General features: G+C 46.9%; 2 protein-coding genes across 3 annotated transcripts in view; one reads left to right on the forward strand and one right to left on the reverse strand.

Annotated features, from left to right (window-relative positions):
- SH3BP5 (SH3 domain binding protein 5) overlaps positions 1 to 16,914 on the forward strand; it is a 76,963-nt gene extending 60,049 nt beyond the window's left edge. Inside the window, exons 5-9 of the mRNA XM_040480160.1 lie at positions 8,598 to 8,728; positions 10,967 to 11,009; positions 11,698 to 11,917; positions 14,693 to 14,953; positions 15,444 to 16,914. Of these exons, the coding sequence (XP_040336094.1) occupies positions 8,598 to 8,728; positions 10,967 to 11,009; positions 11,698 to 11,917; positions 14,693 to 14,953; positions 15,444 to 15,646 (858 nt within the window). The 3' untranslated portion in view covers positions 15,647 to 16,914. The remainder of the gene's footprint in view (positions 1 to 8,597; positions 8,729 to 10,966; positions 11,010 to 11,697; positions 11,918 to 14,692; positions 14,954 to 15,443) is intronic.
- A 1,925-nt stretch (positions 16,915 to 18,839) lies between these two features.
- The window catches only part of CAPN7 (calpain 7), a 42,439-nt gene continuing 35,521 nt past the window's right edge, over positions 18,840 to 25,757 (reverse strand). For both annotated transcript variants that reach the window (XM_040480159.1, XM_040480158.1), the window contains 3 exons: positions 22,289 to 22,419; positions 20,022 to 20,114; positions 18,840 to 19,933 (listed from right to left, as the gene is read on the reverse strand). In XM_040480159.1, coding sequence (XP_040336093.1) covers positions 19,789 to 19,933; positions 20,022 to 20,114; positions 22,289 to 22,419 — 369 coding nt within the window. In that variant the 3' untranslated portion in view covers positions 18,840 to 19,788. The remainder of the gene's footprint in view (positions 19,934 to 20,021; positions 20,115 to 22,288; positions 22,420 to 25,757) is intronic.

Below are 25,757 nucleotides of genomic sequence, written 5' to 3' on the forward strand. Positions count from 1 at the left end.
ATCCAGACTGGTTCTTTTATTTATTTATTTATTTTAACGTTTATATTTATTTTTGAGACAGAGAGAGAGCATGAACGGGGGAGGGGCAGAGAGAGAGGGAGACACAGAATCGGAAAGAGTCTCCAGGCTCTGAGCCATCAGCCCAGAGCCTGACGCGGGGCTTGAACTCACGGACTGCGATATCGTGACCTGAGCTGAAGTCGGACCCTTAACCGACTGAGCCACCCAGGCACCCCGTGACCCAGACTGGTTCTGACGAGCTCTGCGTGCCCTGCTTCTCCCAGCAGAGGCTTGGTGCCTAAAAACACTCTCTGAAAGTCACAGGCTGTCTCTCCCTGGGGTCTCTGCTGGCCTGGTACTAAGGCGTACTCGGAGTGAGTCTCCCAGTAATGGGTACAGCTGTTCCTTCCCTGGTCACTTGAGTTTGTCTGGTTCGAATCCTCTCTCTGAAGTTCTTGACTGTGGATTGGCCTTCCCAGAGGGACCAAGTTGTTTTCCGGGGTCTGTTCCCACTAAGTTCCAGGAGAATGGTTGAATATAGAATCCAAGGTGGAAAACCTTGATTAACGGCCCAAAACCACATAGGGCCTGGACTGTGTGTGTGTGTGTGTGTGTGTGTGTGTGTGTGTGTGTGTGTGTGTATGTGTGTATGTGTGTGTATGCACGCCCACACGTGTCTATAACGTTGGCGGGAGGGTGGGGGCCATGGTAGATGAAACCAGAATCCAGTGGCCACTCCGGCTTGGCCTTTGGGCTCGGCTGGGATTCGAGGCGGCAGCACGGGAGCAGGAAGTGGGCCGTGTATGATCTTGACCCCAATTTGACTCCTAGGTTTTGTAGCCATTATTGTTCGGGTCTTTACCAGCTCACATGACCTGCGCTCTGACCACACTGCTCAGAATCGAGACAGCTGCTCGGTTCAGCAGGACTTGATACCTTCCCCTAACTCCACTGGGTTTTCTAGGAGTCGCACCTAGTGTTCTCGATACCCCCCGCCCCCCCAGGCTGACTTGGCTTGCCGCAGGGTGGGTGGGTGAGCTGACATGTGGCTTTGGCGGCTGCAGCTAAGGCCTTAGACGGAGGGGTGATGGAGAGGAGGCAGTGGGGGAGGGTAGCCGCAACTCCCCCTGGCCTTGCCACCTGTGGGGCTAGGAAAGTCAGGAGTTGGTGCCACAGCCTCTCCTTTTTCAATGTCACCTGCCACAGTTCAAGTCCCAGGGGATCTGATAATTAAAGATGGCCTTGTGCTTCCCTAAATAGAAAGCCTGACACGCAAATAAATGACTTCCAGTCAAATCAGCATCGACTGTACCGCCTCCCTCTGAAGCCTGAGATACGGGCCTGGCTTTGTGTGGCTTTGGGCCTCCTGCCCCCTCGTGGACATGATGCCCAGAGAGCCAGACACAGGCCGAGCTAGCTTTTCTGGGTCAGCCCATCAAAAACCCAAGTAGAAGTTGGAAATCTTGGAAGTTTACAAGCCACAGGCTGACAGATGTGGAAAGGACCAAAACAAAAAGAAGGGAGGCGGGGGATGGGGGGGGGGGGTGGTGGGGGGGGGGGGGGTGGTGGTGGCTCAGTCAGTTAAGCATTTGACTTCGGCTCAGGTCATGATCTTCCGGTTTGTGAGTTCTGGCCCCGTGTCGGGCTTCTGCTGTCAGCGTGGAGTCCACTTTGGATCCTCTGTCCCCCTCTCCCTGCCCCTCCCCCTCTTGTTCTTTCTCTCTCTCTCTCTAAAAACATAAACACTTGAGAACAAAAGGGGGGGTAGCTTCTCCCAAGAAATTAGCGAAAGAGCCGTTTCCTTTTTGCCCTCCCTCCCCCCCCAGCTGGAGCTCAAAATCAGCCTTAAATCATTTCAGAAGCTGTTTAATCTGTTCTTTAAAAAGGAACAAATCATGTGTATGCTTAAAACAACAACAACAGGGGCGCCTGGGTGGCTTGGTCGGTTAAGCGTCCGACTTCGGCTCAGGTCATGATCTCACGGTCCGTGAGTTCGAGCCCTGCGTCGGGCTCTGTGCTGACAGCTCAGAGCCTGGAGCCTGTTTCAGATTCTGTGTCTCCCTCTCTCTCTGCCCCTCCCCTGTTCATGCTCTGTCTCTCTCTGTCTCAAAAATAAATAAACGTTAAAAAAATTAAAAAATAATAAAAATAAAATAAAACAACAACAACAAAAGCATATATTTTGTAAGTCCCAGGGCCCTAGCATGGATGGTGAGCGGCTGGTCAAGGAGAGGTGTCCCCAGGACCTCTACGTTGCACAACTCTTGGGAGCACCGTTTATGCCATCGTCTTTGAGAATGATGCTTCTTGGGGTTGGGCAGTGCATAACTTGGGCTGTCTAAGAAGGCAGTGAGGTCACACGGGCTCCTAAGGGCCTGGGAAGGGTCATCTGATGTGTGCCCTCCCTGAGGCCACTGGAGGTTTCTAGGCGGTGGGGATGACTACTGCAGATTAGCAGGTGCTCCGGGTCACAGGCCGGGATTTCCCCCCTGGAGCCGCCATTCTGTTTTCCCAGGTTCCTTTACGGTTGCACAGGTTTGAACCACTGAGAGAGAAGCAAAGTTCGAAACTGAAACCAGCAAGAGACAAGGCTCTGGTGGCAGAGCCTTCCCCAACCAAGGCCCTGTGTTGCTGAGAACCTTAACCTGGAACGGGGCATGCGGAATTTGATGGGGGTAGGATGCAGACCCTCACTTTCTGCCTGGCTGTGGGTCTCTGTCTGGATTTAGCACTTCGCGAAGTGGGGCTCGTGTTGCCTGCTCCCCAGACCTCATGGGGCTGGCACACCCAACCTGCTGCATGCTGGGTGGTGAAGACAGTGACGAGTGCAGACTGTTTCCTGCCTTGTCTGACTTCCGGATGCTCCAGGAAGCCCATTCCTTCAGAAGGAGCTAGCTTTATCTCACCCTCTTCTTCCGAGGAAAGTGCCACTTAATGGTCTAGTCAGAGATCCAGAGCTCAGAAAGGTCCGCCGTCTTGAGAAAGTGGCAGTGGTTTGGGCTGCGTGATTCTCTCACCCCAGGCAATTGGAGAAATGCTGGAGTGAGCGCCCTTGTTCCTTGCCCAAGCCCATCAGTGTGTCCCCTTTTCTCCCTTTAGACTTCTTATGGTGATGTGGGGCAGCCACACCCTGAAGCCATGGCTGAAGCCAGCATTCTAGGAGACCCTAAGCAATGCCAGGAGTCCCAGTTTCTCTGTTAGGCCACATGTAATGCCAGACAGGGACAAAGGGACAGTTCTCCACTCGCTGTTGGGGTGAAGGAGGGCCTTAAAAGCCACAGTGGGTGAGGCAGCGTGGCTGAGCAGGCCATACCTGTACGTAAGTGGCTTTCCAGAGGACACACGGCCTAGGGTCCCTGCTGCTCACCACTTGGGGCCTTGGGCAGCAGAGGCCCCTACAGCCTCGGCCATTTCGGCCTTGAAACAGCCTTTTGGGAGGGGGATAGCTTTTCATCAAATGGGAGAGGAGGCCCAGCATCTGAGGGGAGAGGAATTGGCTTTTCTTTAAAAAAAAAAACAAAAACAAAAACAAAAAACATTTTTTTTTAATGTTTATTTTTGAGAGAGAGTGTGAGTGGGGCAGGGGCAGAGAAAGAGGGAGACATGGAATCCAAAGCAGGCTCCAGGCTCCGAGCTGTCAGCACAGTGCCTGACGCGGGGCTAAAACCCACAAACTGTGAGATCATGACCTGAGCCGAAGTCGGATGCTCAACCGACTGAGCCACCCAGGCGCCCCAGAATTGGCTTTTCCGATTGATAGCTATTGAAAGAGAGCAGATCGGGGAAGGGGCTGTGACTTGGAAATGGGGAGGCATTAACTGTGGGTGAGCAGGCAGCAGGTGGCCTCCGGGGAGGAAAGGGCACAGGGCCAGTGTCTCGCCCCAGGTCTGGGTGCGTGGAGACTGCCTGGCAGCGGGGATCCAAGGCCTGGGGTGGCACACGCGGAGCCGGTGAGGCCAGCTGCCCTGGGCTGCCTCCCGCACGGTGGTGAGAAGCCATCTCCGCGGGCCCCCTCGCCCAGGGAGGCAGCAGAATCAGAAAACAGTGAGAAGCTGACTGAGGTTCTGAGAACCCGCAACCGCCCTCCCTGGGAGGACCCTGATCTTGGCTCTGGGATGTCAGGGGTGGTGGAGCGAGGGTGGAACGCTTTGGGGCTTGAAGCGGAGTTGAGAAAGGGGGAATGCGAGGCCACGAGGAGCCAGGCCAGGTAGAGGTCTTCTGGCCGGTGCGGGTGGTTCTGCAGGCGTGGGGCCAGGGGGAGGCTGGGCCCAGTGCAGCTGGCACACCAGCTCGGTGCCCATCGGGATCCGGGCAGGACGGCCGCAGCTGTTTGAGCAGCTGTGTGCTGCTGTGAGCAGGGTCCCTCGGACCGTTGGGACCCAGCTGCCTGCCTGCCCTGGGCTTTCAGGAGGGGGCCAGGCGGGCACTCCCGGACCCCATGCTTCTCTCTGTCCTGCTGACCTAGGAGGAGGGTCAGAGACCTGTGTCTTTCCCCGGATCCTGAGCACAGGTGGCTGCTGGCCCGCATGCTCTCCCCAGGGCCCCCTGCCCGCTTGCCTGCCCGTGCCTATCCTGGAGCGGACCCTTTGGCGCTGGTTCTAGCCACTCGGGGCCACCAGGCCCCAAGCCTTGCCGTTGGGCCCCGGTGGATGGTCGGTTCTTGAGCATTTGGGACAGACCCTGAGATGGACACACCCAGAAGTGGACACAGCCAGAGGGTCACCTCCAGGACTGGGTCCTCTCTGGGGAGAGAGTTCTCAACTACCCAGAGGGAGTACAAGACTGTTCCTGTTGAACAGTTCCTTCCTTCCGGAGCCTTCCAGCTCCAGGAGAGGAGGTGGGAAGCCCAGCACTGCCTGTCTTCCTTTGTTGAGTCCTCACGCACATCCCAGTGGGGGTGGCAGATGGGGCTTGGGGGACGTGTGCGAGGCAGGGGAGGGCTGTCCGTGCTGACCCCGTTTCAGCCAGCCCTGCTTCCTCCCTTCATAGCCTTGACCCCAGCTGCCCGCCCTGAAGACCTCTCTCGAGTGCCCCCTCCGAGCTGCCGTGGCCGTCCTGACAGCCCAGACCCCCTGCTGCCTTGAATGGAGGCCACTGCTGCCGGGCAGATCTATCCCTGCTGGACTGTCCACCCGAGGTTTGGTCTGCGGCGTGCCCCGTGCGCACGGCAGGTGCTTGAGCACCGTGTGTGGCTCCGAATTGAGTGGGAAGGTGGCAAAAACGCCAGAGCATGGCACAGACGTGGGGGCAGCTCTGTGCAGAGGTTAGAGTCAGGACCCAATAGCTATAGATCCCAGGCTCGGAGGAGGGCAGGGGTGGCCCCGGGAGGCCCAGGGTGATGGCTGTGTGCACCCCAGTTCTGAGTTGCACCTGCCCATTGGGTTGCTCGGCCCGGCCCGTGACTGCCCTGGGGTGCTGAGGGACTTAGTTGTTGCTTTATTTCGTGGCTCGCCCTGTTTCCTGTGGCTTCGGCCTTCCTAGTGGAGCCCCTGTTCCCATGCTGCCCTGCCCTCTCTTTTCCCGCCATTGCAGACCTCTCGTGCCTGATGCTGGGCTTCAGATGGGGGTGCTCCTTGGTTACCCTGCAGCCAAGGCAACATGCATGGTGTCTTTCTCCCTGGAGGTGGAAGGAGGAGTTCGGGGGGTTGGGGGTCTCCTCCAGGAGCTGGGGGTTGTTTTTCTGTGGGAGTGCAGATCGGGATGGGATACGGCAGACATGGCCTGGTAGGGGTGAAGCGGGGGACCGTGACACGTCTCTTCCTCAGTCTTCACTGGCTCCAAGTCCTCGGAGCTTTCTGAGTGTTTAATTTCAGACAGACTTGGCTTCTTTTTGCAGACTAGGGGCTGAGATAGACGAGGGCCTGTGTGCAGCTGGTGTGGATCCTGCTTCTGGTGGGGACCCTTCTTGTTCTGTAGCCACAAATCACAGCTTTTGTGAATCGGTCTATTTAAAATGCTTTCGCCCGCTCCTTGAAGGGAACCCTGTATCGCCTCCTGTTGTAATGGGACAGTTCTCCACCAGTACGAGTCTTCATCTGCCTGATAAACTTGGGGTTTGTGCTTTCATGAGGGTTACACCGGTAAATCCTTAGCACTTGCCATTTAAGACGAGGTTGAAGAATTACTGCGGTTTCCCTAAGTGGCCAAGTTTTTGTGCACTTCGTTTCAAAATTGTGAAATCTTTGGTGTTTGAAGCCAAGGGAAAGGGGTTTCTTAGCCCCTTGGGCTTGGTTGAGAAGTCATTTTAGGGAGCATGTCCCCTCCTGCCCGCTTAGCTCAGTTCCTCATACTTCCCTGCTTTGACGTGGTTTTAATTCTTTTGTTTAAAAGTGTCTCAAGCATTGAAGCCTTTTGCTAAGGTATGTATATTTTTAAAAAAGAAAAACATAACTGGTAAATATAAAGCGTTCAAAATTTTAACTCTCTCATTGAGGACACTAATGAGGTGTTACAGTTATTTCAAAGGAGAATTACACACACGCGCACACACACACACACACACACACATCAGGAATGCTGAAATGAATTTACAAACATACAAAATTGGTCAATATTTACGGGCAATCAATAATCAGATCCATCTCTACCGGGACATAATTCATCTTCATTTCTAGGGAGAAGAATCATTTGTATTACTATTCGTTTCTACAACGTGTACAGGGTTGTAAAATACCTCCTAGACCATAAAACCCAGGATAACCTGGAAGGGTACACTAGACAGGACACCCACTAGTTTTTTTATGCTCATTTGAGTCTTTCATAATTTTTTCCGACACTTTAAACAATCTTTTTTTTTTTTTTTTAAGTTTATTAATTTGAGAGAGACAGAGTGAGTGAGCACGAGCAGGGTAAGGGCAGAGAGAGAGGGACGGGGAGGACAGAGAGAATTCCAAGTAGGCTCCACACTGTCAGCACAAAGCTGGATGCAGGGCTCGAACTCATGGACTGTGAGGTCATGACCTGAGCCAAAATCAAGAATCGGACACTTAGTTGAGCCACGCAGGCGCCCCTAAAATCCTTCTTATGAGTAAGTGCATAAACAAACGCTCTCAGGGCTGCCTGGCTATTGACTGGAGGGGATAGTAGGGCATCAGCAGCCTCAAGTTAAAGGCATGCTGGTGCCTCCCTAAAGTTGTCCTGCTGGGGTCCGAGGGAGTGGACCCATGACCTGATGGCCCTCTGGGCTCCACTCTGATGCTCTTCAAGTAAAAATAAGTATGGGCCTGTAGCCTGACCTCGCCCCTGCCTCCAGATGACTTTAATTACTTTTAATTTTTTAAGTTAAAAATTTTTTAAGGATTTATTTTTGAGAGAGAGTGAGCACGAGTGAGCGTGAGTGGGAGAGGGGCAGAAAGAGGAGACACAGAATCCGAAGCAGGCTCCAGGCTCTGAGCTGTCAGCACAGAGCCCGATGTGGGGCTCAAACCCACGAACCATGAGATCATGACCTGAGCCACCCAGCCAACCGGCTGACTTTATAACACGTGTGTGAGCTCTAACAGGAAGATGGGAATAGAACTGGTGAGCTGGGCCTGTGGCCTCAGCTGCCTTTCGTTTCCTTCATCTTCTCTCCTCAAGGCAGGCCTCCTTCTGATGCTTTTCTTTCGGTAAGAACTAACATTTCCATGCGTTGGGGAATGTGCTTTCAGCCTCCTTGTTTTTGGCCATCGCCGGCTCCTGATTGTTGGTTTTAAAACTCATTTTTATCAACAGGCTCAACACAATGTTTCCTCCAGAATTTCCTGCCAGGATGCTGACTGGTCTCCTCCTGGTCACGAATGTCTGGGAACCTCAAACTCTTGATATGAATGACTTGGTACTAATTTGTTTAAATGTAACGTTTGACTCCTCTGGGTTCTGGTGTGTCCATTGGCTAATGCAGGATATTTGGGAAAGGGCCAACAAGCTGAGATTGCGATTGCCTTGCTATTCTGATGCAGTCATGCCTGGTTGTGCTAGGCGTGACCGTCCCTTGACATCTCTGCCGGTGCCGTTGGCCCATTTGCAAGCCCGTCAGCCCCTGTCCCGAGGCAGGAACCCAGGAGTCCATGGTGGCTACTTAGTGCCAGGAGGGAGGAGCAGGAGAAAGTGGACATCAGTTGACTCACAGAATGTTTCAGTTTTCTCTGATTTTTCTTTCTCCTTGTTTTCTTTCTCAGTCATTGCCACAGCCAGTTTTGGCTGTTTAATCTCACCTGATAAGACTTTGCCGGAACAGATCGATGAGAAAAGTGATCCTCTCCTGTATGGAATTTAGTTTAATCTTAGTCCACTAAATCCCTCGAGGAATATTTTTAAAAAATGATATAAGGGGCGCCTGGGTGGCGCAGTCGGTTAAGCGTCCGACTTCAACCAGGTCACGATCTCACGGTCCGTGAGTTCGAGCCCCGCGTCCGGCTCTGGGCTGATGGCTCAGAGCCTGGAGCCTGTTTCCGATTCTGTGTCTCCCTCTCTCTCTGCCCCTTGCCCGTTCATGCTCTGTCTCTCTCTGTCCCAAAAATAAATAAACGTTGAAAAAAAAATTAAAAAAAAAAATGATATAAGTAATACTCCAACGGGGGACAGTCTGGTCAGCTGACATCTGCTGTTGTTTGAAGGTCATGGAGGCGGAGCAGACCAAGACGCGGAGCGAGCTGGTGCACAAGGAGACCGCGGCCAGGTACAACGCGGCCATGGGCCGCATGCGGCAGCTGGAGAAGAAACTCAAGAGAGCCATCAACAAGTCCAAGTGAGTCTGGCCGCATGGGTCCCCGGCGCTGTGTGTGATTGTCCTCCTCGTGCAGCTTCTTCTCCTTTCGTGTTCTCAGGGACCTGCCTCATCAGAGCTTCCCGTCCAGGGCTGTGTCTGCCCCCCAAATTCTGTATAACCCCCAGAGGCAGGAAGTGCTGCTCCAGGCACGACCGACCCAGGAGACAAAGAAAAAGCAATTTCAGAAGCAAACTATTGCGTGGTTCATTGGCTGGGGCTTGGGGCTGGCCTTTGGGAAACTCTGATTGTGCCCTTGGCTCTGGGGCAGCCAGTGTGGACGAGCCCTGTCCTTCATTTTACCTGTCAGCATACTGGGGAGGAGCTGTGTGGACCAAGAGCTGATGAGATGACCCAAGACTCGTTTCGATGGGGGTTTTTGCAAACTTTTTTCACTATTCCTCCTATGTATTTTTATTTTTAATTTTCATTATTATTTTTAACTTTTATTTTTTTAATTTATATCGAAGTTAGCATAGAGTGCAACAATGATTTCAGGAGAAGATTCCTTAATGTCCTTTACCCATTTATCCCATCCCCCGCACCCATTCCCTCCAATAAACCTCTGTTCTCCATATTTAAGAGTCTCTTATGTTTTTGTCCCCCTCCCTGTTTTTATATTATTTTTGCTTTCCTCCCCTTATGTTCATCTGTTTTGTCTCTTAAAGTCCTCATATGAGTGAATTCATATGATATTTGTCTTTCTCTGACTTATTTCACTTAGCGTAATACCCCCTAGTTCCATCCACGTAGTTGCCAATGGCAAGATTTCATCCTTTTTGATTGCCGAGTAATACTCCATTGTATATATATACCACATCTTCTTTATCCATTCATCCATCAATGGACATCTGGGCTCTTTCCATACTTTGGCTATTGTCAATGGGCTGCTATAAACATGGGGGTGCATGTGCCCCTTTGAAACAGCATTCCTGTATCCCGTGGATAAATGCCTAGTAGTGCAATTGCTGGGTCGTAGGGTAGTTCTATTTTTAGTTTTTTGAGGAACCTCCGTACTGTTTTCCCGAGTGGCTGCACCAGCTTGCATTCCCAGCAACAATGCAAAAGAGATCCTCTTTCTCCGCATCCTCGCCAACATCTGTCGTTGCCCGAGTGGTTCAGGTTAGCCATTCTGACAGGTGTGAGGTGGTATCTCATTGTTGTTTTGATTTTTATTTCCCTGATGATGAGTGATGTGGAGCATTTTCTCATGTGTCGGTTGGCCATCTGGATGTCTTCTTTGGAGAAGTGTCTATTCATGTCTTTAGCCCATTTCTTCACTGGATTTTTTTTTTTTTGAGGGGTGGGGAAGTTGTTGAGTTTGATGCGTTCTTTATAGATTTCAGATACTAACCCTTTATCTGATATGTCGTTTGCAAATATCTTCTCCCATTCCGTCAGTTGCCTTTTAGTTTTGCCTTTTATATATTTTTAAATAGTAATCATCTTGGGGACATGCTCCCTGCTTCATTCACAGTTGCTGGGTCTCCAAGCAAAAGAGCTTCGTAGCGGGTGAACAGCTGGAGAAAAAAGCGCTGGTCTAGTCTTAATGCTCAGACACCCAAGTTCCTAAAAAGAGCCAGGGTCTTTTGACCCAGAGCCGGAGGACTAGTAGAATGTTGGCATTTGTGCTCTCTCTTGCCCATGACCTGGCCAGGTCTGCGGACCGTCCGATACCTCCGGTCCTGGACAGAATTCAAGAGGACCGGTCTGAGACCCCCTCATTTCGGTGAGGGAGGGATGGCACTTTTCCCTTCCCCCAGTGACCTCAGCAGAGAAGGGAATGTGTTGAGGCAGTCCCCTCCCCGGCCCCATCTAGCCTTCATTCTCGGGGGTGCCGACGTCCTCCTTGGGAGAGGAGATCCGGGCTGCCTCAGCCGCTGGGCACACCCTGTGTGGCCCTGAACAGCCTCCTAGAGAGGAAAGCGAGCCAGGGTACAAAGGCTCAGGATAAGCGTCCCCATGTGTGGGTTCTGCAGATCTCGAGGCGGGCCTTCTGTCAGCTCAGCCCCAGGTGAGTCCAGCAGCAGTGACTGGCTCCTGTATCTCCCTGGCTCCAGAGCTGGGTGCGTTCTCTTCATCTGATGGCCTTGTCAGGGTTTGCTAAATCCCGGGCGGGTGGCCTGCCAGCCATAGCTAATGCCTCTTGTCCGCCCTGTGCTGTCTACTGTGGCCATCGTATTCTGTTACTCTTACGGTTTTCCTTTGTGTCTTCCACAGGCCTTATTTTGAACTCAAGGCAAAGTACTACGTGCAGCTTGAGGTAGGTGTGGCCTTCTCTGGCTTGGTCGTTGATGGGATTTGTCTGCCCTGGAAGTCCCACTTTTGTGGTAGCAGAGCTTTCAAGTGGCGCATTTGCCACAAGAGGAGGGTGGGGAGAGACACGTCCTTGACTGAGCGTTCAGTCCTCGAAATGGTCTTCGTCGGGTCTTCAGGGAGTGGCCTCTGAGGTCCTGTCAATCTGCCGTTCAGCCGCTTGCTGTATCGTGCTGGGGTGGTGGCTCTCAGTGGCTCCGGGGGCCAGGGGCCTCAGCGTCCCCGTGGAGGTGCGGATTCCTGGGCCCCACCCCAGGTCTACCGAATTCGAAACTGCAGGTGGAGCCTGGCCGGCTGAGTTTTAAAAGGCCTCCAGGGGAGTCAGATGCAAACTCCAGGGTGAAAAACCACAGTACAAGGGCTGGAATGTGTGTTTGCCACCCGCTGATGTTTCTCCGATGGGGTTTATTCTGCCAGCGGTAGTTTCTGGTTATTGGCTTGAGTTTATCACCCGGATGGGAGCTGGGGCTGGCGTGTGGAGACCGGATAAGAGAAAATCAGCTCAGCAGTCCTGTCTCAGGGAAGTCGGGGGAGTGGAGTGAGTGCTGGGCAGAGAGTGTGCTTGAACCTTGACCTCGATCCCGAGGCCGGTAGGGGTTGCCTCCACTTACCGAGCCTTCTGTTGTCCTGACCAGCAACTGAAGAAGACCGTGGACGACCTGCAGGCCAAACTGGCTCTGGCGAAAGGCGAGTACAAGACGGCCCTGAAGAACCTGGAGATGATCTCGGACGAGATCCACGAGCGGCGGCGCTCCAGCGCCATGGGGCCTCGGGGCTGCGGTGTGGGGGCCGAGGGCAGCAGCACGTCTGTGGAGGACCTGTCGGGGAGCAAGCCTGAGCCAGACGCCGTTTCAGGTGAGCTGGGGCTCGTGTGCGCCTGGGAGATGACGCAGCTTGTGTGGTCTCCTTCCAGGCCCGTCTCGCCGATCGTGGAAGGGCCTGAGAGTTGGGCACGCCTCAGGGCTCTTTCTGGTGGCTTCCCACATCTTGTGGAACACTGTGTTCATCAGGGTGCTACTGAGTGTTCCTCGGAGTCAGGATTCTGTGGTGCCTAAGTTCAGAAAATGTTACACTTTCACCCCTGACGTTCGGAGTACCTATCAGAACATTCAGGGCTCTGAGAAGTACTGCAGGAAAGAGGAGTTGCCTATGAATAGGGACCGTGCAATCAGATTTGATTCAAATCCTGGCTTCCCTGTAGTACATGATGTGGGCAAGGGCTTAGCTATGTCTGTTTCTTTACCTGTAAAATGGGGACTATGAGTGTCTGCTACCCACTGTGTAGACAGGAGGCTGGCACCCAGTAAGTCTGAGAACGGTGGTTCTCACTGGTGTCTAACTGTGGAGACCTTTTTTCCCCAGGGCCACTCCTTGGGAAACTGATACAGAGGTTTGCTGTGCCCCTCCCCCCATTTTTTTTCATCATGATAAATTTATTTTTTAATCCCTATCTTCCCCCCCCCCCACCTCCCCTCTGTTAACCATCAGTTCTCTATAGTTGAGTCTGTTTCTTGGTTTGGCTCTCTCTCTTTTGTTTTTTTTTTTCCATTGCTTATTTGTTTTGTTTCTTAAATTCCACGTATGACTGAAATCATATGGTCTGACGTCTTTTGCTTAGTATTCTATTCTCGACCTCCATCCACGTTGCGAGGGGCAAGATTTCAGTACTCCATTGCATGCGTGTGTGCATCTTCTTTGTCCATTCATCAGTCCATGGATGTCTGGGCTCTTTCTACAATTTGGCTATTGTTGATAATGCCGTAAATATCAGGGTGCGTGTATCTGTTCAAATCCCTATTTCTGTGTCCTTTGGGTAAATACCTAGTAGTACAATTGCTGGACCATAGGGTAGTTCTATTTTTAACCTTTTGAGGAAGCTCTATACTGTTTTCCACAGTGGCTGCACCAGTTTATAGTCCCACCAGCGGTGCACTTTTTCTCCTCCTTGCCAACACTTGTTTCTTGAGTTTTTGATTTTAGCCCTTTTGACATGTACGAGGCGATATATTTCATTGTCCTTTTGATTTGCATTTCCCTGATGTCCAATGACGTTGAGCGTCTTTTCGTGTGTCTGTTGGCCATCTGTGTGTTTTCTTTGGAGAAATGTCTGTTCATGTCTTCTGCCCATTTTTAAAATGGATTATTTGTCTGTTGGGTGTTGAGTTGTATCAGTTCTTCATTTTTGGATACTAACCCTTTATCAGATATGTGATTTGCAGGTATCTTCCCCCATTCATTAGGTTGCCATTTAGTTTTGTTGATAGCTTCTTTCGTTGTGCAGAAGCTTTAATTTTGAAGTAAACCCAATAGCTTATTTTTGCTTTTATCTTCCTTGCCTCAGGAGACCTATCTAGAAAAATGTTGCTATGGCCAATGTCAGACATTAGTGCCTGTGGTCTCTTCTAGTATTTTTATGGTTTCAGATCTCACGTGTAGGTCTTGAATCCATTTTGTGTTTATTTTTGTGTATGGTGTAAGAAAATGGTCCAGTTTTCCCTGTGTGAATTAAGAAAACCTTTCCAGATTGTCTTTGAACACGGTCTTTCCTTGTCTGTGGAATCATTCCTCTTGGTGCTCTCCAAAGTTTTCCTTCCTCAGGAATTTTTAAATTCAGTCAACAAATGTTTAAATGCCAGCCCCAAAGGAAGGTAAACTAAAATTTGAGGGTCAGTGATGTGTGAGGTACTCTAATACTCACCCTTGCATATGGAGAGGAAGATGAAGCTCAGAGAGGTTAAGTAACCTGACCAAGACTACACCGCAAGTAGAGGAGGCAGGATCTGAATTCAGATAGGACCCTGTTTTCTGTCCTCAGCGTTACAGTTACTTCTCGTTTATGGTAGTCCTCTAGGGGACGCTACGGAGGCTGTTTTTAAAGATGAGGGAGGAGGGAAGACGAGTAGAACACGAAAGCTCTAATAAGCAGGCTCGTGTGCAGGCTGAGGGGAAAACAGTTAAAGGCTGAAGTGGCTTTCAAACCACAAGAATGACCTGTCCTCTGGGCCTTGGTTATTCTGATCCACAAAACGAGTGAGGCGCCAGCCACAGAGCATTCATTGTAAAGGAATTTTATCCTTTTGCAACAAATGGTGACCCAGCTAGTTAGGCCCCGAGTGTGTCTTTTATGCACGTTACCTGGAAGATCACAAAACCCCAACAGGCACTCCACACGGGACTGTGGCTTCTAGCAGCTCCTGCTTCTACCGTGTGGAAGATGAAAGCTGCTAAGTCTGACTGGCTTTGTTCAGTACGCATCACACGGTGCCAGCTGCCTTCCCGCGTCCACGTGGCTCTGTGCGGGGGCCCGGGGTGGAGAAAAGCCCCTGATCTGTGGCTGAATTCATCTTCCACCTTTAGGTCATGTCTTCAGGTAGCAGACGCTGACTTCTAGGGCAGGAGCTAGAAAGTTGTTGCAAGGACACGGACTACCCATGGGATCCAGCCACTTCCCTTCAAGTTGTTTTATAGTCCGGTCACGCAGGCTCGGGCGGGTGTGTGCGGTGGCAAGGATTGTGCAGGCCCCTTGCCGTGTGGCGCTGCTGGCCAGCAGGGGCCACTCACTTCTGGAGGTGTTGAGGGAACCGGGTGGCTATTGGGCAGAGCCCTGAGCGGTGTTCTCTCTCATCCTAGTGGCCTCCGAGGCCTTTGAAGACGACAGCTGCAGCAACTTTGTGTCTGAAGACGACTCGGAAACCCAGTCTGTGTCCAGCTTCAGTTCAGGACCAGCGAGCCCGTCTGAGATGCCCGACCAATTCCCTGTGGTTGTAAGGCCTGGCAGCCTGGATCTGCCCAGCCCTGTGTCTCTGTCAGAGTTCGGGATGATGTTCCCAGTGCTGGGCCCTCGCAGCGAATGCAGCGGGGCCTCCTCCCCGGAATGTGAGGTAGAACGAGGTGAGTTACCGCGCTCTCGCCGGTAGTGCCGTGCCAGACGACTCACTGCCTGGGCAGCCAGACCCCTGCACCATTCTAGACCTCTGCCGGCTCTCAGGACCCCCGGCGCTGTGGTACGGGGCCCTGTGAATGTGCTGTTACGCGGTCGGTATCGATCCCTGAGACGCCAGCTGCCGTCCTGGGGGCTCCCGGCTCCGCTCCTGAGCTCTTCTTCAGAGCGCACGTTGGGTTCTGGGTCTGTCATCATAGCCGTCCCCTTGACGAACGCAGGCCAGAGAGGTTTGTTTTCCAGCTGTTAGATGAATGTGACAGATCATCTCTAAAGCTAAGGAATATAGAAGATGCCTTGAGCAGTAATCCCACGATGGAGAACGCTCTGTGACAGGCACGGCTGGGCAGCGCTGGGAGATCCCAGAGGGCAGAGTTGGCTCGGGCCCAGGTGACTCTTAGAACTGTCAGTACTCACTCAATAATCTTTGCGTTTCTGTAGGAGACAGGGCAGAAGGGGCAGAGAATAAAACAAGCGACAAAGCCAACAACAATCGAGGTCTCGGCAACAGCAGCGGCAAGAGCCAAAGCAGCAGCGCCCGAGAGGGCCAGGCCTTGGAGAACAGGATGAAGCAGCTCTCCCTCCAGTGCTCAAAGGGAAGAGACGGGATTATTGCTGACATAAAAACGGTGCAGATTGGCTGACCCATCCGAAGCCCGGGCCCAAGGGCATATCCGTATTTATACATGGAGCTGTATGGAGAACCTTGTGCCAATTATCATTTAATACATGCCAAATCTTAAGTGTTTACACTGCACTAATGAAGTTGTGACCGTGAGGGCTGAAGAGTTTTCTTCTGGGAAAGAGCTCTTGGGCTGGTTTGTTTTTCAGAGCAGAGGCGTTGTTGCGGTGGACTGTGACCAGGGTCACAGCCTTTGTGGAATATTACCTGTGACCGTGTTGTGGAAGCAATAACTAGTTCCTGTGAAAGAACCAGAGCCAGGAAAGGGACTGGGAAGCTGAGCCAACCTGGGGTCAACAGCTTGCTCCTCTTTCCTTTCTCTTACCCTCAGTTTGGGAAAATGGGAGATGTTCTCTCCTTTACATCCCAGGGGATCTAAATGAAAAAACACAAGAACAAAACTCACATCTTCAGAAAACACCTTTTTGACCCAGCAAAGGCTAAAAAAAAAAAAAAAAAATCCAAGAACACGATTCCTTTTCACCACCTCTGGTATTCGCAAGGGGCTTTTAAAACATATAAGCTGGGATACCCATTAGAACCATTTTCTATAAAGGTTACCACGAACTGCACTTTTTGGGGTGGGAAAGGTGAATGCCAACGTGGGGATGGGAGGGATGGAGAGTAGCAGGGACATACCATAGAAGGTGATTTGTGGCTGTGGGAGAGAAGAGTCTGTAGCATAAACCTTATCCTGCCAGCCAAGGGACTTGATTCTTAAGAGAAGTGCATGTGAAGAATGGTTGCCATTGTTATACCTAGATTGACAAGGTGTCAATTTCTCTGTAGGTTGTGACTTTAAACATAAATTATTTAAGGGTTATGCTGCATTAGTATTTCTTAGAGGGAATCGTTCCTTAAAGATAGGAAAGGGAGTAGGCATGTGTTGGCACAGGCTGTTAAATAGAAGCAATGAAGTCTGTTATGCTAATAGTAGTAAGTGTTAAGATTGCTTTTCTTTAATGTTTTCACGGTTACACGTATTTAGAGCACTGTATTTTATTTGTCCTTTTTTGTTAAGAAAAGTTAGCATTTCTAAAAGGAAAAAAAAAGCAAACCCATTTCAAGTTGTCTGTGAATTCTGACACAGCTTGTCTATTTTAGTCATTTGTAAATCTCTTCATACTATAGTGTTTTCTCCTTTTTTAATGACTGATCCAGTATCCTAATTCCAAGGTTATTTTGTACTTGTCTTAATTCCTTGAGTGTAATAAAAATGGCTTCAGAAAATGTTTACCTTTCTGTGTCTTCAAAGAACAAACCCCGATGTTGCCTAAATCTTCCATTCTAAGCAGCCTGCTTCAAGGAGGGGCATGGAACGCAGTGACCATCGGTCCTCATTTCCAGTTAAGGTCCTGGGTCCTAATAATTGAAGTCCCGATTACCAAGGTTTGAGTTAGAATTCTACTTTGGCTGCTACTAAAGCTGAGCGGTAAGGAGACACGGCATGGGGGAAAAGTAGACAAGGTGATGGTGTTGGAGGAATGCGTCTCAGTCGGCTGCGCTTGAGTCTCCTGGGAAGCTTAAAAACTCCCTGGTCTTAACCCTAGAGACCAGTATTATTGATTTGGGGTATACTTGGGTACTGAGCTTTTAAAAGCTCCCCCAGGTGATTGTCATGTGCCTCTAGTTGAGGATCTGTTTTCTGTGTTGGTCCAGCCACACCTGGTCTGCTATGTCTGTAGCACCATGCGTGGAGCTCTATTATAGAATTCAACAGTGTATTGCTCATGTGTAGGCCTCTATTAGAATTTTGAAGGCAGGGATTCGGTCTTATTTCACTTTCCACCCTGTACAATATACAGTAAAATCTTGGATTGTGGTAACTTGTTCTGTGAATGTTCTGCAAGACGAGCAAAGATTTCTAATTTTAAGTTGATACACGAGCCAGGTCTTGCAATAGTAGTATGCAATGCTGAATGTCACATGATCACAACTTAGCCAGCAGTGGTTCGTTCTCTCTGTGGGATTGTGGGTGATCGTCTCCCATGCTCAGTCTCAGGCCATAGTGTTCAGCAGAAATCAATGATTTTTCAGAATGTTGGGAGGTGCCTATAACTGGCCCTAGTGTAGTTTTTGTCACTTCAAAGCACCTACGGACAGTCCTTTGCTTTTCCATACAAGAGTAAACTTAGGAATGCTTTGCTTCATTCTAGGTCAGGCTGCCTGCAGATGTAGAACCTTTCCTTATTGCCAGTAACATTAAATACAGTATATGACAAGTTTATTAATACTGTAGTCCATATCCGTGCGAGCATATACAATGGCCCGAATGAGGAAAAAGGTTGAAAAGAAAAGCAGTAAGGCGGAGGAGATCATTATGGCGGAAGTTAAGAAGTCATCGAGAAGTAGGAGCAAGGTATGCAAGTGGCCGAAATTGCAAGATTTTATAAGAAGTCTACGTCTGCGTCTCGTCTAAGAGGAATCCCTCACTTCAAATGAAATTAGGGAGATGTGTAAAATGTGGAAAACAGTGCAAAATTTTGTAGAAAAGCACCACTCGAATAAGGCTGTAGCAGTGTGAGCGATGAATGTGTTTAACGACAACACAATGTCACATTTCCACGATATCCTCAAAAGGAGACAAAAGCAAATGTCATTGGATAGGTTGTTAAAGTCACACAAAAAGCTTCCATTGAGCCGATAGCCGTGATTCCATTATAGGGAAAGTCGTCCTACACAATCACCCTCCTCTCTCGTCTCCGTCACACTAGCCACGAAGGTTTTCAAAGGTAAGTGCAGATTTTTTCTTTATATTTTGTATTACAGTGTTATAATCATTTTTATACGAATTTATTTGGGTTGTGGAATGAATCAACTGAGTTTCCATTATTTCTTATGGAGAAATTCACTTTGATGTACAAGTGCTTTGGATTACAAGCATGTTTCTGGAATGAATTATGCTTGCAAACGAAGGTTTTACTGTATTGAATACAAAAGGTTCCAGTCATGTGTTTAAAATACACTTCACGCTACAAATTTTTCTTTTTAAAGGGCTACAGAAAATTAATCCATCTAAAATTGAAAGCACAAAATAGTTACCAAAGTAGAAATCACTGTTCTGAATATGAAACAGATTTGTTGAAGTATAAATTTTCATTTAGATGGAATGTACTAGATGAAGTCCTTTAATAATTTCTCTAGGTTAAACTATGCAGTTTCCGTAAGTATAAAGATTTTATTTCAATTAAAGGAAGTAGAAATACAAAATAAGTTGTGATAATTATAAAGCAGAGACAATGAAAAATTCCACCTTATTTTCAGATGTTTAAAACCTTGAGCATCATTCTGCTCTGATGGATTTTTATGTAAACTGGGAATTTATACACGGCAGTAGTACCTTGGCAGTTGCTCTAAATGCAACCACAGTTACCATATATTAAATTTTCCACTGTATTTTCTTCAGTGTCACCATAAGAGCAGTTTTTAAGATTATTACCTTCAGTCAGCCTGATAAAAAATAAGCATTCCAATAATGAATTTATCTCAGTTCTCTTCACATGAATTAATGGGAGACAGGTACCTAAGTTCAACAACCTTCATTGTTAACTAAGTTAAAATATTTCTTAAAGCTTTATTCTTTCATAACATCTGGGCCACAAACACTGAAAGTCATAGTACAGAATTAAAATCTGTTACGGCGACATGATTCATTTGGTAATTCGTTGCCCAAGATGTAGAGTCACAACACAAGCAAGTTTAACTTACGACATGCTTTGCCAAAAGACAAATATAAGTATTTCAGGATCTATGTCAGCCTACTGTTCCACCATGTGAGCGGATATGTCCTGTTGCTATCTGGTCACAGCTCTTTCAGCAAAGGCATCTCACAGTGCGGAGTCTAACCTTTAATCATCAGCACGTGCTTTTATAAGATGTGGCCCCTCAATGCAAACCAACTCCTTGTACACACAAAACCGTGGAACTAGGACTTCTAAGTGATTTAGGGTAATTCTGACTACATACATTTCTAAACACTGTGACCCAAGCACCAGATCCCACTGTGACATTTTTAGAGATTTAATTCTGTTCTGAGGGTTTCTGTCTTCATTCGAAGAGTTGATGTTCGGTAAGTATAAAATCCAGTAAATGCTGAAATTTGCATCATTGAAGTTGTGTTGTCTTGATGGGGATAACACTATTGAAGTCCAAGAAAAAAGGTCCTTCTTGTTTAGGCAAAAAAGTACTAGGAATGATATTGTAGATCCCGGCAGGTATATTTTCTAATTCCAGGTAGCAAAACCCACACCTGTATGCAAGGAAAATGAGAACAAAGTTTACAGAAGATGAAGCCACAGAAAGTAAAGTACAAATTAGATGCAAAGTGCCAACATTACCTATAGTCACCACTAGATTTCCTCTGAAAGCCATGGGGACCAGGGTCTCCCACCATGGAGACTGTTACAACCTCAAATCCAACACTATATTGCCTGCCAACAACAACAACAAAAACCAATTACTGTTATTAAGTAGTATCAAACACATACCTAAAAATAAAGTACAGATATACTATTAAATCAAGCATATGCTTTCTAAAGCTTTAGGAGCAGGCAACACTCTGAAATGCATACTATTTTTACTCTTAATTATACAAAATACCATTTATATTTTTAAATTGAAGGTATGGAGATTAATATTAAACTTACTTTAGAAGAAACTATTTTTACCACAGGCTCTCAAGAGAATACTGTGGAATTTCAGTGGTAAAATACTGTCTTTGTATGCAGAAAAAGTGGAAGGAGAGGGAAAGCCCTGAAATAAAACCTAAATTTACAAAAGTAATAAGCATATAGTAAACATGACATTCTAAATCAGTAAAGACAGGATTAAGATGAAGTGACAAATTTAGGGAAAAAAAAACCCTGTCAAATTGTATTCACACCAAATATACATTCTATGTGGATGTTAACAGTAAACCATAAAAGAACTAGAAAAATGTAAAAATTTGATATTGGGGTGAGATTTCCTGCCCATAGCAAAATCAGAAAAGACAGGTCTGATTACTTTAAAATGGAAATTTTTCTCTATGCAAAAAAAACAAAACACAATCTGGGAAAAATATCTGCAAATACGTGCTACTGATCCTTATTCATGCTTACAATTCAGAAAAACATGACAATTCCAAGAGAAAAATGGGCAAAAGACGTGAATAGGCAAAGGAAAAAATACACACAAACGCTTTTAGTCTATTGACGAATACAAAAGGGCAACTAAATACATTATTTCACCTATCAAACTGTAGAAAAATAGCTTAACCACATCTAAAGGATTGAGTTTTTGAAGTAGTTTGTAAAAAAGGCAAAAATTGTTTTATTTAGAAATATGTACTAGTCTTATTCTGTGTGCTTTAAACCTTTTTAAGTTGAAAAACACAGGGGCGCCTGGGTGGCTCAGTCGGTTAAGCCTCCGACTTCAGCTCAGGTCACCACCTCGTGGTCTGTGAGTTCGAGGCCTGCGTCAGGCTCTGGGCTGATGGCTCAGAGCCTGGAGCCTGCTTCCAATTCTGTGTCTCCCTCTCTCTCTGCCCCTCCCCCGTTCATGCTCTGTCTCTGTCTCAAAAATAAACATTAAAAAAAAAAAAATTAAAAGATAAAACAGAACACAACGTACACAGAATAACCTAAATAACCTATAAATGAATACACATACGGGTTGCCACTACCTAAATCAATACAACCCTCTCTGCACCACAGAAGTCCCTGTACGCTCCTTTCCTTACAAATCCCGTCCCCATAAAGCAAACATTTAACACTTCCTTGCTTTTTTAAAAAAAAGCTTGGTTGACATATCAATTTCAGGAATACAACATAGTGATTCGACAAGTTCTCTATGTCATGCTCACCAGGGTAATTGTAGTCACCACATAACAATATTATTGACCGTATTCTCTATGTTGTACTTTTCATCTTTCTGACTTATAACTGGAAGTTTGTGCCTCTGAATCCCCTTCACCTATCTCACCCAATCTCCAACCTCCTCCTTTCTTGCTTTTATACAGTTGGATAACCTAAGTGTGCATCTTTAGATAATAGTTTAGTTTTGCCTGACTTCACAGAAGTGGAATCACACAGCTGACGTTCTGTTATGTGTGGCTTCTGCTCAGCATTGTTTTTTAAGACTTCTCTATCTTATTCTGGGTACTTGTAATTTATTTTCATTGTCATGCAGGACTCTAGGACTATTCTATAATCTTCAATGCCATGATGAACACTTGGGTTGTTACAAATGGTTGGCTCTTATAATGGTTTATTAGCCATTTGGGACTCTTCCTCTTATGTCATGCCTATTTGAGTTTTTTTTTTTTTTTTTAAACTCGATTTTTTTTTCTTTTTTACTAATGTAGCATATTTATAAATCTTTGTCCTGTAGTCATTAACATAGATTTGATGTGAGAAAGCTGTCTAATGACCTTTTTGGCACACGGATACTCAATTATTTCAGCACATTTACTCAACAGACCATCCTTCCCCCACTCCTCTGCAATGCCATCTTTTTCATTAATCAAGTGCATGTATATGCATAAGTCTGTTTCAAAACCCTACTGTGTTCCACTAAACTCATTTTTAAGAAGATATTAATTTAAGAAAGTTACTTAATCACAAACCTTGGTCCTCTTAGCTCAATCAGTAATGGCCCAGTCTTTTCTATATGGAACTGGTAGATGGGGTTATTTTTGTGAGTTTCCTGGAAATTTCCACATCCTCCAGCACTCTGACCACTCCACTTTCCATTAATCTAATAAAACAAAGTTTCTGTATTAATAAAACTTCTCATTCTCCAATTCTACTTTAAAGACTTTAGAAAGGGAATGAGGTCACCAAGATGGCAACAAAGGTTCCTCCTCCTTTGCTCCCACTCATAAGGACAACAAACAGCTATTCAAGAGTAGGATACCACTGAGAGAATCCTAAACATGGGGGTGAGACTGAAGGACCCCCGTGCACCACAGAGACCAGGACAAACTGCCTTAGAAGGCGAAGAGAAATAATACTTGTGGGCCCCATTGTCTCTAGGCCAGCACTGCACCATGTGGACAGGTCTCCCGAGTCCGATTACTCCAGTGGCCAACCAGCATCCCCCAGCATTATGGATTACTCTGCAGAAGCCCTTACTCTGACCTTCCACCATGAGGACTGCAGGGCAATCTGCGGCAGTGGAGGGGGGGGAGCTTGCAACAACCAGCACATGGACCTTGGCAGACTGAATTCATACCTGCGGTGTCCAAGTAGCAATCGGCTCATGCAGAACCAAGTCCAGGGTACTCTCTGACCAGGGAACTTGGCGGGGTGCAGATGTGCCTGATCTGGACACTCGAACGAGTTTTGCCAGCCCTAGAGCCTGGTTTGCCCATACCCACCCAAGGAGCTGAATCACAGCTCTAACTGCTGTAGAGTGCCTTCCAGCCCAATCTGATCAGAAGGGCTGGTGACAACTACTGGATGCTGTGCACTCTAATGGCGCTTTAGCCAAGTGGTACGCAGAACTGATAGTTTTCAGAGCAAAGCCTGTGGCCTTGTTTGGTTATGGAACGTGGTATATAGGTGGGCTTGTGTTAAGATGACAAAGAGCTGCATCTCCTGCTGAGCCCACAAGGCGAGGAATTTGTAGCCCCGTTCATCATGGAATACAACCTTCAGGCTGTCTAAGGAATCTAACCAGAGCACATGGGAAGCCGCCAAACCCAACACCCCTGCTCACAGTGGCACTCGAGCAAAGCACAGCTTGTGGCTTGCCCTGTCTGCAGAGCAACACTGGTGGCCTCTCCGGACTAGGAAATTCAGTGCACATTCTGGCCTGATTTGGGTTCCCGCACGATGAACTGCACAATGCCTGGGTCCTGTCCTGTTGCCCAGCCAAAGCAGGGAAACTAATTCACTGCTATTACGATCTACTACTGACTATAGTAGTCCCAAGTAGTACGTAAGGCTGACCAGAGAATGTAAGCAGCTGTGCAGCCAGATCCACAGCCTCATTTGGGTAGGGACCAAGCCAGCAGTCCTACCCAACTGTTCTCAGCTAGTGGCACAACCGCCATCCCTGTCCTCAGAGTTCTAACAGCCGCCTTGCCCAAAAACAGACAATCATAGCAGGCCCCAATCTGCCCAAGGCCAATACCAACAGACACACCCAGAAACCCAAACTAAACTAACTGGTGGAAAACTGTTCTTGCCCAAACAAAGCTGTAAAGTCTGCTAGAGGAGCCTGATTACTCAAATGCGAAGATTCACAAACATAAGAAACCAAGGATCACAAAAATGCAGGTAAATATGACATCACTAAAAAAACTAATAATGCTCCAATAACCCTAAGAAAATGGAGATCTATGAACTGTCAAAGAATGGAGAATAATCTTTAAGGATATTTAATGAACTATAAGAAAACAAAATTAAGAAAACAACGAATGAACAAAACAAGTTTGATAAGGAAATAGCAATCATCCAAAGAAAAAAAAACAACAACACCCAAACAAATCCTAGAGTTGAAATATACAATAATTGAAGAAATCAGTAGAGAGTTTGAAAGGTAGACTCAATAGTGCTGAAGAAACAATCAACGATCTGGAGCACAGGACATCGAAAACTACCCAGAGGAATAAAACAAAAAAAGAATGAAAAAGAGTGAAGAAAGCCTATAGGAATTATAGGACACAATGAAAAGAAACAATATTTGCACTACATAAATTCTAGAAAGAGAAGAGAGAGAAAGGCAGAGAAAGTATATTTAGAGCAAACCTTTCCCAAACCCTGGGGAGAGAGAGGAATATCCAAGTCCATGAGGCCCAAGGATTCGACAGCTGAACCCAAACTGGGCTACACCAAACACATTATTAATTAAACTGTCAAAAGTCAAAGACAGTTTTAAGAGCAGCAAACAAAAAGAGAGATTACATACAAGGACCTCCTATAAGATTATTAGCATATTTCTCAACAGATACTTTTTCAGGCTAGGACAGAACAGAATGACATATTTCAAATACTAAAAGAAGGTAGCAATCAACCAAGAATTCTATACCTGGTGAAGCTATCCTTTAGAAATGGAGGGATAAAAGGGTTTCCTAAACAAAAGCTGAGGGAGTTCATTACCCCTAGATCTGCCTTATAAGAAATGCTAAAGGGAGTTCATTAAGTGGAAGTAAAAGAATGCTAATTAATATCATAAAAACATAAAAAGATAGTGTAAATCTCACTGGTAATAGTAAATATATAGTCAGAGTCTGGAATTTGGTAATAGTTGATGCATAATTCACTTAGCACTGCAGTTTAAAAGTTAAAAAACCCTGAATGTAGTAAAAATAATAACTACAATAATCTGTTATTAGTTATGCAATATTAAAAACATGTAAACTGTAACAGCAATAACCTAAAATGTGAAGAGGAAGAGAAGTAAAAGTATAAAACATGAATTCCACTGAAGTCATTAAGTTATTATCAGTTTAAAGTATTATAAGTTTAAGATACTTTATGTATGCCTCATGGTAATAGTAAGGAAAAATCCTGTAGTAATTACACAAAAGAACCCAATAAAGTCAGAGCATACTTATTTCATACCAAAAGACTTCAAAACACACACAAAAAGACAACAGGATAAGAAACAGAGAATGGATCTATAAAACAACCAGAAAACAATAAAATGGCAATAGTAAGTCCTTACCTATCATTAATGTAAACATAAGCATTAAAATTTCCAATTAAAAGACACAGGATGGGGCACCTGGGTAGCTCAGTTAAGCACCTGACTCTTGATTTTGGCTAGGGTTGTGATCTGTTAGTGGGATCAAGCCCCACATCAGGCTCTGCACTGACAGCAAAGAACCTGCTTGGGATTCCCTCTCTGCTGCTACTGAACTCATGCACTTTCCCTCTCTCTCAAAATAATATAAACAGCAACAAAAAAGAAGCAAGGAAGATCCCAAATAACCTTACTCTATGCCTTAAGGAACTAGAAAAAGAACAAGCTGAGCCCAAAGTTAGCAGAAGGAAATAATAAAGATCAGAGCAGAAATAAATGAAATAGAAAACAGGAAAAAAAAAAAAAAAAGATGAACAAAGTTGGTTCCTTGAAAAGATAAAACT

This window comes from Herpailurus yagouaroundi, unplaced genomic scaffold, assembly GCF_014898765.1.
Source record: "Herpailurus yagouaroundi ecotype Mexico unplaced genomic scaffold, PumYag 159, whole genome shotgun sequence".
In the NCBI taxonomy this organism is placed as follows: Eukaryota; Metazoa; Chordata; class Mammalia; order Carnivora; family Felidae; genus Herpailurus; species Herpailurus yagouaroundi.